Consider the following 13,244-nt stretch of genomic DNA (forward strand, 5'->3'; position numbering starts at 1 on the left):
AGCTTGATTTTGTGGGATTTTATTTGAAATTTTTTCGATTCAACAAATGACTTTCGACGAATCAAGGAAAGTAATTGATTAGTTAAATTATCTCTATCTGAAAGGTGCTTTTAAACATTAATTTGTCCTATTGTTAATGAAATGAGGAAGATTCTTTTCAAGATGATCAGGAGCATTAACGAAGATTCTTTTCAAGATGATCAGAAGCATTAATACTTTCTCCAATTACTTAAATCCCGTTTATCTGACTTCCTGAAATATCTGCGTCGCGATAGTTAAATAGCAAAGTGGCGGAGGATCGCCGTAAATATGTCAACCGTGGACGATAACGACCGTTTGCTCGGATATGACCGAATCGAAGTGACGAGAGAGAAAGCGAGAAGAAAAAGTAGTTTTTTTTACGTACGCTGACAAAGTAGAGCTTTTATCAGAAGCTTTTATTGGAAGACCGAAATATATCTATCGAGAGCACGTCAATTAACAGTGAAATGATAAGAAAATAACGTTAATGATCATATAAAAATGTTTCTCTTTTCTCTCGACAGCTTCATCCAAATTTTATTGAGAAGATTTTACGAGAACGATAAAGAACATAGTTCAATTTTTATTTTAATCGCAGAATCCGATTTGATATCGAATGTTATGTCTTTTTCTATTTTTATTAAATAAAACGTCCTAATATCCTGTTACGTAAACTGGTTTGACAAGTACTATCATTCAGATATTTTTAGAGGTGCAGAGAATTTAATTCAATAATATTTATAATTAATTTCAATGCTTATTTTTAACACAATTTTCAGCGAAATAAAAATTCAATCCAATTTCAACTTTATATAAATAAAATTAAACCCTATTTTGATAATTTAATTTTGTGTTGTGCGTATATCTTTTATTTATATAGTACTTTCAGGATATAATAATCGGATATTTATGCAGACATATCGTGCAAAAGAAAATCACCTGGTTTGGAATAAATGTAGAATGTTCTAGATATTTCAAGAAGAAAATTGTGGAGAAATAAATAATTCGTCACAGGGTATTAAGCTTTGCGTGTTTGCCGGTTTTATTAGTAATTAACTCCAACCGGATGTGATAAACGATCGGGAAATCTAAACATTTATGTTACTTCGTGCGTTCAACGCCGCGTTTAAAATACAAAATTCAATGTCACCATCGTTCGAAAAAAATATTTCCATTAAATACTGTCGTTACTAAATAAATTCGAAGATAGAAAAGCAGGGAGCAAAATGTGAATATAATATTATATATATATTATATTATATATATCCTTATCCTTATTATTTTAAATATTAAATTTTTATATGTTTTATATAATATTATATTATATTATATATATTATATATATTATAATAATGTAGGATACATGAATCAATAAGATGTTGATTAATATGTTAACCTACAAGATTATTAAGCGCGTACATACTTCGACTTCTTTTATGACGCTCCAATTCCGCTTTTGAATGACAGAAAGAGAAGCAAGTACGCGTGCAACTTTTTGAAAGATTATGCTCGAATCCACGGGAGGACGTGGACGTAGCACGATGCAAAAAAACTCGCGAGCGATAGCATAATCCTTGAAAGCCGCGCGATACGAACGGAGGAAAAGAAACCGCGAAATGGCGTGGACCATGTCCAGGAGAAATCTGATTAGCTCAATTAAAAGTATAATTACGAGGAACGCCGCTTATATCGCTTCCTGCTATGTTTTTTGAGCCATTAGCTACGAACATGCGACACGTTCGTGCAGGAGAGACTTAGGACAATGCGTTGTGGCATATTTAATCCGCCAGCCGATTCGCTAATAATGTACACTTCCGTTTGAAAGTCTTAGGGCTAGAATCAATTTGTTATATCTGTGAAAGTTGACACTGGAGAAATTAAACGAAACAATTAATTTGCATCTGCAAACGTGCAATAATTATATCGTAAATTACGTTTGAGTAAGTATCAAAGTTTCTTGAAATACAGTAGAGCCTCCTTTGTCTTTTGTTTCTCGAATATTTTCAACTTTTCAATCCTTTAAACGTTTATTTCCTTGCGAATATTATAAATCTATAGTCTTGATATTTATATTTTATTATAATTATACGCAATAAGATAATCATGCATTTTATATTCAAACGATTATATCGAGATAATTATGCATTGAGGTAATTGTACATTTTATATTTAAATGATTATATTGTCAGAACAGAATGTCTGTCAATAATTGAAATTCATTAAATTGCGAGATAAATTAGAAACCTTGTTTATCGCAGTATCAAAGTGGAACGTGGTGGAATTTTTGTTTGTATTTAAAATTATTGATAACGAGACGAAGCGTTATTGATTAAGCACAGAATGCGCGCGTATGCACGTTCTTCTGTCGATAAGACTTGTAAAAATATTGCCTCACGACCGTGGGCTCGCCTTGACTGATTACGATTATTGAACTCATGTAAGCAAATATCGTAATTACGAACGATTACGAAACGTTCTCGTGTCTTTTGTGTATACCTTGCTCGTGAAAGTATTTGCTCGTACATTTGCGTACAATCTGTTACGTGAAACAGACACAATTAGATATTTCGAAATGGATCGAGTTTGTGAAACAAATCTAGAAATATAAAATCAGAGGAACGTCATGGAACTCTAAATGACAAGCAGTTCTTAAATTTTTTAACTTGTAGAGGACAAATTGCTGCTTTGAAAAAGTGGATCATCGAACAAGGTATTGCTGTTCTCTTTTTTTTTTTTATATATAACAAACTCGTTCTCTATTCGCGCAAAAATAACAGAAGCGAAAGAGCGTACCAGACGGGTGTGAATTCGATTGAATAGAGTTAATCACGTGAAAAAGGAAACGATATTATCGTGTCTAAAGATAATGTTATCGATAATTCGACGCTCCAACGTAAAAGTCTTTTGACAAGTCGTTTAATTATCCCTAAATGTAGCCGAAACTTTTTGGAGCTCGTGCGTTTCTACGTTGGAAACGTTGTTTGGTTTACTGCTCTTTGTGCAACAATTGAACAATGGCGAAATTGACAATTGTTTTTCAGCCGTGTACAAACAAACAGAATTGCTTTTATTTCTCTTTAATTTGGAGAAACACAAACAAAAGTAGTTTACGCATCGTACATAATGATTGACAATGTGTTCCGTTTGCATTGTTTACGGCACGTTTCGTTCATCGTAATTGCTCCGTTGTTCCTTCTTGACATTATTTTATTCATACCACTAATTTTATGGCTATTGTAATATAAATTTACGGAAATATTTTGTAAACGCTGTTAAACTATTCAATGGAATTAAAACGAATGAAACGAAATGTCATTAACAGATTTTCCGTAATGAAATGTTAAAAATTTTATGCTCATTTAAATTTTAATAAAGCATCAGAGTTCATCACGCGACGCTATATATAATAGAATTTCTTAAAATTTGAAACGGTATTTACCATAATCCATAACGTTCCGTAATAATGATTAATCTGTCGTTTTATCAATCTATCACTACGACTGATCTGCCACTAAAATTTTGTTTTGTCTTTGAATATTTAATCACACACGCGTCCGAATTAAAATTGTGAATCACTCGAACATTCAATGCAAAGTAACGACCGGATCGAGCCACGTACAACCATTTTTCTCGTTTTATGCGTGCAATGGGAGTTCCTTGATGGTTGCGTCACCGCGTAGATTTGTGGGCTCATTGTGCGTGCATGCGTGCACGCATCCTGTTCTTGTTGCGAGTGCACACAATACGCTTGCAGCGCAACGCTTTCACGAGTCGCGAATCAGTCTTAGGAAAAAAAAAGTTCGCAGTCGCGAGTCTTTTCGAAATTTATGGCACAGCCGATTGTTCGGGAGTAAGGTAAAATTTTCACTTGGAAAATTGTATATTCTTCTGTTCCGACGTCTACTGTCGTAATAGTTAATATTGATTCACGAGCTGTTTTTCCTGTTAATTCGCTGGTGCTTACTTTCTTATCGGAACAATTGAATTATCAGAGATACACGAGGAAAAGTATCGATTACGCGATATAAGGGAGATTATTAAGCAGAAATTGTGAGAGACTGTAAAACGTATAAAAAAGGAATAGGAGAAATTTATACAGTATATTTATACTGTCTTCTAAAGGATGTAAGAAGATCTAAATTTTATTTATGTGATAAATAAGTGTTGAATGTATTAAGTCCTTTATGTCGTCGTATAGTATTTCAACTATACTACTTGCTGTTAGGTCCAATTATCTTTCGAGTGATATATTCCTTTGAGCGTATCCCTAAGTTCTGTAATATAACATTGTTGCCCTAACGTACGATAATGATACAGTGCAACGTGCTACGCCATAATACGTATTATGTAATACAAAACACATAGTACGTCATGTCATCTAATAATATACATCTTATATACATTTGATAATTACATCTTGAATTATTAGAATTTAAAAATTTTATTCGTCGTGTGGCAATGTCTGTGGCTGTGATGTTCAACAATATTAGTTAAGGGTTAAAAGAAATGTCAGCTTGGTAGGAAACGTGCAGATTTGTCTAATAACTCGACTAATAACATTTAAATAACCGACACTGCAATTTTTGATATTATACACAAATATTTTTGCAATTTATAATATCATATATTAGATTATTTACTTAGGTATATCTTCATCAAATGAGTGTCTTAAATTGTCTCTGACTAGCTTCCAATTTGGTTTTGACCTTTCAAGCGTATACTTCGACTTCGCTGATATAAATTTATTTTTATTTTTGATAAGTGTAACTGATCGCATAACGTCAAATTGCAGTGTTGAATGCAAGAAGATCCTCAGGATGCTCGGGTCTTTTTTTTTTTCAAGCGTATTAGTATTTTATAAAATAAAAGTAATAACCACGTAATTCAAGTGAGGATATATACTAAATAAATAATACCACGTAATATATACTAAATAGTATAATATAATAATTATTTATGTTTATATAAATAATTATTATATTATTAGTATATATTACGTAATATATACTAAATAGTATATTTATATAAATAATAATTATTATATATATATTATTATATAATAATTATTATTATATTATTATTATATTATATAATAATTATTATTATATATTACGTAATACATACTAAATAGTATAATATAATAATTATTTATATATATAATTTATTTAATTATTTAATTTAATTATACATATAATAATATATTATAAATAACATATATTTAACATAGTATTAATAATACTACATAATATATACTATATACAATAATAATACTACATAATATATACTAAATAACTATAATAATATATACAATAATAATACTACATAATATATACTAAATAACACTAAATTTTTCTAAATATTATCAACAATCTTGTAAACGTCTGTAAACGTATCGTAAATGACCTCTTGCACCCAATGGTACAATTATTTATATCCAAGAACACACACGAAACGTTTCTCTTTCCACTTTCGTCGCGAGTCTGCGATACGTTGCATGCTGCTTTTCCACGGTGTCGCAGAATCTTTCGAACGGGGACACCGAGACGATCGTAACTTCCTCGATCTTTCCGGACACGTGCAACCCTTAGCACTTTTGACCTCCCCGAAAATGTTGCACCTTTCACCGATGCACGTATGTACCTGTACTCGGAAGGACATCAAAGTCGACCATCGGAGAGTCGAGCTGAATTTCGCACAAGCTTGCTGGCGGGCTCGATCGTAAAACGAGACCCGCTTCGTTTTACCCAGCCTGAAACGTTCTTTTTATTTCTATTTTTTTTTTTCTCTCTTTTCCTTCTTGCAGGAGCACGTGAATTTGGTGGGAAGAGACGGGGAGAACGGGCCGGTCCTCGTCTCGGTGAAGGCCGAGACGGTTGCTGGACAGGAGCACTGGAGGGTGTTGTTACGATTGCGAGCAGGTTCGACACACGAGTTGGTACCGGCCGTGAACCTCGGCCCGAATCCGTCACCAGCGAAAATGGTCAAGGTGAAGCGTCTCTTCTTTATCTTCTCTCCCCTCCTCCCTTTTTTTTTTTAAATTTTCTCCCTGATGAAACGAAGAAGTTCAAGTACTCTCTTTTCGAAGATACATCTTCCCATCGTACGAAGTTTTACCCTGCGCTGCTCTTTATCGAGGTTATCGAGCGGACGATGTGCATTGTCTATTCCATTGTCGCGATTGGGTGTTTGATAATGGAAGGTTAAGCGAGAGAAACGTCCTGACAATAAGCGATTGTCGTAGCTAACGAGATATTATTTGAACGTTTTACGTAATATATTGTTTAAAAAGAGCGCCGTACGTCGGAGGATGTTATTGATGGCGATGTTTGACTGTATCTTAAAGTTACGCTAGAGAAGTTTTTAATGGGGATTCGTAAGAATTATGACAAAATGAATTTTATTGAGGAGGTTGAAATAATTGTTTCGGTCTTTATTTTATTGGTATTGGAATTGGATATTGGATATTGGTATTGGGACAAGTTTATTCTTAGACTGAAGAGATTCTTAGTTTCTAAATTTGTGTTTCCTTGTGAAATAGTGAGTGATGCAAGTCTTGTGTATTTTTTAATTTTTTGGGGGGAGGGAGTTAATCATATGAACACACAGATTAAAATATAGTGCTATTTAATGTTCTGTTTTTCCAACAATGCAATTTCCAAAAATCGTCTGCGAGATATTAATTCGATAATGTGTCTGACATTTTCCTTTCTCATGAACATTTACTTGGATTAGTGCCAGTTCCAAAGAAAATAAGGCACAGAAATTAGGAATATTTCCAAGCTATCTAATAAATCGATCATGGAAAATTTCAGACACAGATCTCTATGAGTTTTTGAACTTTAAAGTAGTTTTTGTTTTGATAATCACTGAAACTGAAATGGGAAGTGACATATCCAGACAGTAAATTTATTTTGAGAATTGATGTGTCACGAGAAACATGAAAAATCGAACAATTATTGTAATATTAGATTATCTTTTATAGATAAAATTTCATAAATATTCTTATCTTTACATTATACAAGTAGTTTATACATATTAAGAATTAATATTTCTTCAACTTTTATCAGTTCTTTCCATTATCGACGTTGCATTATTACAGATAAATATTCACATGTTTAGCCATTATGTAGAAATAAAATTATATTATAGTTATATTCGTTCGTATTGATAAATGTCTCAATAGTTTATTAGAAGAACTTGATTCGCGTCTGCGTTTTAATTGCACGCTTCCAATTGTCCTTAATTTGAACCCATGAAGTAACAATTCATGCCTCTTCCTGACATTTGCAACAATTATTTCTACTATTCTGTATGTTATGCATAACGTTCGATAGATATTCAAATTTTGTTGTTTCCAATTCAAATTATTTTTCACAAATTTACATTTCGTATCAACAAGTTAAAAAAAGAAAAAGAACATTTTAAATTTTTTAAGTAAATTTAAAAAATTTTGCCTTCGATTTTTTTTTTAAACGCCTACATAGATTATAATCCCTGAATTATTTTAAATGCGAAGTCGTAATGTTCGAAAATCTGCTTCGAGTACCGTTTGAAGGTATTGTTTGCAAATGTGTACATGTACAGGGGAAAAAATAAGAGACCGTAATCTACTGACAAGGTGTAGCATGACGCAGTTTCTTTTTACAGGCGATCAACGAATCCCTGAACGTGAGCACGTTGATGCCTGTTGTCTGTTCTGGTGCCGGTACACTGATAGCACGGTATGACGAACATGCTCTGGTGTCGAGGTTTAAATTCGGTGTTCTTCACCAACGTGCCGGCCAAGTGACCGAAGAGCAACTCTTTGGAAATAGACAAATTACCCCGGCTTTCCAAGAATTTCTCGATTTACTGGGCCAGAAAATCGACCTGAAGGATCACAAAGGGTTGGTATCGATTGCGACAGGATATTTCTAAAACTAAAATCAATTACTCTGTTACTCGAAGCTCTCGATTCAACTTGTGGCTCTATGTCAACTGAAAACTTCATTTCATCGAGAAACATTTCAACATCGCTGTATATGATTAAGCATGGTTGATTCAGTAATTGAAAAATTGCAATTGAAATGATATTATATTGTAGTATAAAATAATAAGATACGTACTAATTACAACATAATTTTAAAACAATTTTAATTTTATTCCTCGGTTTCCACCGAAAGCAATTAGCTATGACGATGTTCAAATTGCTGTATGAACGTTTGCAGATACCGCGGTGGTTTAGACACTCGACACGGACAGACAGGAGATTCCGCGGTATACGAAGTATTTCGAGGTCGAGAAGTGCTGTTCCATGTCGCTTCTCTGTTGCCGTACAGTCCAGGAGACTCTCAGCAACTGCAGCGTAAAAGACACATTGGCAATGACATCGTCGCGATAATATTCCAAGAGGAGCCAACCCCTTTCAGTCCAGATATGATCGCCAGCCACTTCTTACACGCATTCATCGTGGTACAGGTCGTCGACCCCTGCACTCCTAATACCAGGTATATTCTTAGATTTGTGCGTGCCCGTGTATGTCTATGTAGTAAGGTCGCACAAAGTACCAGCACGCCGGTTACGAAATCGCTATTCCTAACTTTGAGCAAACATCCGGCTGCGATAGTACTACGCTGAATGTTCTGTTAGATAGAAAAAAGATAAGTCATCGTTTTTCGCTCGTTAGTCAATTTCTATATTAGCCGCAGCACCGATGTCAGATTTTTTTCGGGCGACACGTTATTTCTAGGTCCGCTCATTTCTCAATTCTATATGTAGGTACAAGGTCAGCATAACGGCACGAAACGACGTTCCCTGGTTTGGTCCAGCTTTGCCAACGCCAGCTGTATTTTTGCGCGGAGTCGATTTCAAGGAATTCCTTTTGACGAAATTAGTGAACGCCGAGAACGCGGCGTACAAGGCGGAAAAGTTCTCGAAACTCGAGGTAATTGGACAAAGCTAGGCCGGAGAATTATATGCATATTATTGTGCCGGAATAATTGTGATAACTATTAACGATAGCAATGAATTATTCTATATTTAAATTGGCATAATTCTTTTTCAACGTACAGCTAAGAACGAGGTCAGCTCTCTTGGAATCTCTGACGGAAGAATTGCAAACGAAGACCGCGGATTTTCTCGGCGGTGCGATCGGCCTGGGAGCTACCGGTTTGGGATTCGGAGGGAATTGTCCAGTAAGCCCGACGGCGAGCGACGCGTCGGGATCTGGTAGCGGTGGAAGTGGCTCCAGATTCATCGATACCGTTCGAAAAGCGCTGATATCGCGCGTTAGAAACGCCTCGACGGAGAGCGTACCGCAGCAATTATCAAAAAAGGGCCAGTCGGAGCCTAGCCCGCCGAGCAATCGACAATCGACCACGAAAATTAGCAGCAAACGTTCGGTGGAGCCTTCCAGTCCCTTAGGCTCGCCGGATTTAACCCTCAGGAGGGACTCGGAACGTGGAAGCCCTAGCTTAGGCAGTCAGGATAGCAGTTTATCCAACACAGACAATCAAGATAGTAGTTTGGCCACCCTACAGCAAGACGAGGTGGACCGTAGAGAATCCACCACCTCAATTTGCGCTAGCAACGATACCACGGTGGTGGATAAAACGTCCGTATCGTCCGTTCAAAGACTGACTCACGAGAACTTACGGAAACAAGAGAGATCCGAGAAGACAGAAACGACCCAGCGTGTTATTTCGGAAAGTGACGACAGTTCATTGAACAGCGAGCTGGAGCTAGACCAGGCTGTATACCCGGACAGCGATACAGGCCTCGAATCGATGAGTTCAGCTGAAACCCACGATACAGCAAGGTGTACCGCCAAGGATGGCATTCTAGAGAATGAAAATTTACGAATGGAAGTAACCAGGCTTAAATGCGACAAGTTAGATTTACTGAGGCAAAATGTGGTAAGTGTATGTGTGAAGATATGAAACTTTCTATACCTCGTTGACGCGACGACTTAAGTATGAACTTTATTTTATAGACCTGCCAACGTGATATAAAACGTCTGCGAGAAAAGGAGCTTCAGTTACAATCTGATCTTGCTGCCGCTTCAAAGGAAATTCTACGATTGCGAGCTATGCTGAAAGAATGTTCGACAAGTATCCCGTTGGATAACAATAATCAACAAACGTCTACCGTTTAAAGATCTCCTTGAGATCTTAACACGCCTTTTGTCGGTGGATAACTTCCCGTTGCAATTATTAGATTTTAATAATTAGTTGGGTGCAGTAGTTGAGAACTCTACACGTCGTACTTTTTCGGAATTGCTTCTTCCCAGGAGAAATTTTTCCGAAGTAGTTTACAAACGGAGTTTGAAACTTGCAGTTGAAATGCTTTATGTTATGTTGTAACACTGTGGTTGAACTTCTTTAGATAGAAATTGATAACGCTGTATATTACAACAGAACGGGTCAGTGAAGGATATTTAGAGGAAATGTTTCGCGATGTAACTATAGTGATGCGTCTTTCGCAATATTAGCAACGTAGACGCTAATTGTTACTTGTAGAAATATTTGTTTGATCTTTAACAATATTATTTATCTATTAATTTATTCGTAGGCGTAAGATAATCTCTAATAGTCAATACAAAGTAAATGGTCACACAAACACACACAATGTATGAATATGAATAGGAATGTTTAAAAAAAAAAGTAGGTACATCTTGTCATTACAACAGATAGATTAGAAATAAAAAGTAAAATGGCCTTTAGACTTAGTTTCTGAAAACGAGAGTAAATATACAGAAATTAATATTACATATTTTACCTGTAATAATTAAATGTGCATAAACTGAGATCGATATATATATATATAAATTATATATAAAAATAGCAGTTACAATTCTCGTACTGTTTTCAAACGAGATAACTGCATATTGTCCCATAACACGATATAAAGTGACTGGTATAAATATCCACACGCTTATGGGCTATAGAAATATGTGTTTTATCGATATATTTCTGACGTCTCACATTGAAACAAGGATATGTATCGTTAGTTACAGTATTCGTCGCGGTAAATCTACCGAAATCATTACTAGTTTTTTAGTATTAGTTCGAAACAACTTTAGCAATTATGAGAACACCTCGTTAGTTAATCTCCCGGCACCATTATTCAATTTAGAATAAGATTAGGTTTTTTAGCCGTTTCCGACGGTTATAATGATTTAAATGCACCAAATTGTTTAATAACACATGATGTACCGATGTGTCAGTAACATACAAGTAAGACACGTATTATCGTTCATTGTTCACTAATATGCAAAGTAAACTAAGTGTATTTCATTTGCTTAGTTATGCACCTTTTCTTTTAATATCTTTCACCAATGGTATTAGTATGATTTATTTTTATTATTATTATTATTGCTATTATTATTGCGTTATTATTATTATTATTAATATTATTTTCATTAATATTAATCTCGTTGTAGTTTATATCATTTTTTTCTTCTCTTGTAAATAATCGGCTATCTTTCTACACGGAAAGATCGAAGGTGTTGAAGAAAAGAAAGGACAGAGGGACATGAAAGTTCACTCATATATAATACCAAAGTTTATCATAGTAAAATCTACTTCTCTTAGTTTTCTACATTCCTTTTCATACGATATCTGCCTCTAAAACCTGCATATAAAAATAGCATATACTTTTCCCAAGTAAACGTTTTTTCTACAAGTACAAGTTTTCTTCTGAATTTCAATGGATCTTTGTATGACTTTACAAATATTTTGCAGACATATTACGATTATCACTGCCTGTACAATGTCGTTTTGGAGTGTACTACATTTTTCCACTTTAAAAGAAACTTCTGGTTTGCCATTTACGCAGTACGACATGATTTTTTCAATTACTCGCATTGCTTATCTCGAAGAATCGTTATTCGCGAGGAATCTCTGCTCTGTATGAGAATCGTGATATTGCAGGTGAAAAATCGAAGAATTGCCACTATTAAAATGCAATACGTCTCGAAATTTGTTTCACGATGATTTGCTTTCGAATTTAATTGAAACGATGATCTTTGTAACGCCGGCTGAGATCTTCAGGAAAATAAAGTTTCCAAATGCATGCAAAAAACAAGAATCGCTGCGAATATTTTCCAGTAGTACTATTTTTATCTGTCGTAAAGATGAGCACACACGATATATTTTATACGGTTTACGATCAACGTATTTTTACAAAGTTGTTTTAGACTGAGCGTACAATAGGTCATTCGAATATTTGATTTTGTGGAATTTATACAGAACAAAATATTCGAAACGAAAACACCAGGAAATGCACATTGCAATTAGTTTGAATTTTAAAGTATCGTTTTATAAACACATCACGTAAGAATTCGATGATTTGAAACACGCGCATACATATACATACTTACATACACACACGATAAAAAAATCTAATGCTACAGAACATAAAAAAAGCGATTTTATCAAAACCTGTATTTCACTGTTGAAAAATAAGTGCAGGTATCGAAAGAAATTTTCATTACTACGAGTTAAATTTCATATTTATAAAGAGCTCGGAATTAGTCGAAATTACTTTTACAAAATGTGTATAAAGTGAATTGCGTTCAAACAATGGGTCATTTGATAAGAGCGTCTCTTTGTCTAAAATTTAGAAAAATAAAGACTAAGTTTACCATTCTCTAGTGTGATTTCTATGCTGGCCTTGCAAAATCAAAGAAAGATTATCTATATTACAAAGAGATATGTGTTATTATATTACGAGAGAGAGAGAGAGAGAGAGAGAGAGAGAGAGAGAGTGAGTGCGAACGAGAGAGATAAAATATTACTGCTATAAATATATATTTTGTATTTAATATTAATCGCCCAAATCTATCTAACAGAACTGCGAATACACTTATTCTCTGACACTACGACACGAAAGTATATATTTCTTATGACTGGTGTAAGTATTCGCATACTATTTTTTTTTTTTCTTTTCTATGCACGACTGTCAACTTGAAAATCAGTGGTAATGATGTTCGCCAATAAATAAAATAATTTAAACCAATTGTTTTGTAGTTATCATTATATAAAAATTATATAAAAGATTAAATATATCTCTCATCGAAAATAAAACATTTTGATAAAATAGAAAAATAAAAGATCTTCGGCATAATGAATTATTAGAATATGTAACAATATTTAAAATATCACAGTTCCTTATGATTTAAATAATCGGAAAATTATTTTTGCAAATAAAAAATTTACATTTAACTAATTTTGTAAATAAATATA

At 34.2% G+C, this 13,244-nt stretch overlaps 1 protein-coding gene across 1 annotated transcript in view; it reads left to right on the top strand.

The window, feature by feature from the left end:
• LOC122527668 (rap1 GTPase-activating protein 1) overlaps positions 1-13,017 on the top strand; it is a 72,204-nt gene extending 59,187 nt beyond the window's left edge. The window contains exons 3-8 of the mRNA XM_043652046.1: positions 5,825-6,007; positions 7,669-7,907; positions 8,229-8,507; positions 8,779-8,944; positions 9,072-9,914; positions 9,992-13,017. Coding sequence (XP_043507981.1) covers positions 5,825-6,007; positions 7,669-7,907; positions 8,229-8,507; positions 8,779-8,944; positions 9,072-9,914; positions 9,992-10,153 — 1,872 coding nt within the window. The 3' untranslated portion in view covers positions 10,154-13,017. The remainder of the gene's footprint in view (positions 1-5,824; positions 6,008-7,668; positions 7,908-8,228; positions 8,508-8,778; positions 8,945-9,071; positions 9,915-9,991) is intronic.
• Positions 13,018-13,244: the final 227 nt, after the last annotated feature.

The sequence above is a fragment of the Frieseomelitta varia genome, unplaced genomic scaffold, assembly GCF_011392965.1.
Source record: "Frieseomelitta varia isolate USP_RPSP 00005682 unplaced genomic scaffold, Fvar_1.2 scaffold_1027, whole genome shotgun sequence".
Classification (NCBI taxonomy): domain Eukaryota; kingdom Metazoa; phylum Arthropoda; class Insecta; order Hymenoptera; family Apidae; genus Frieseomelitta; species Frieseomelitta varia.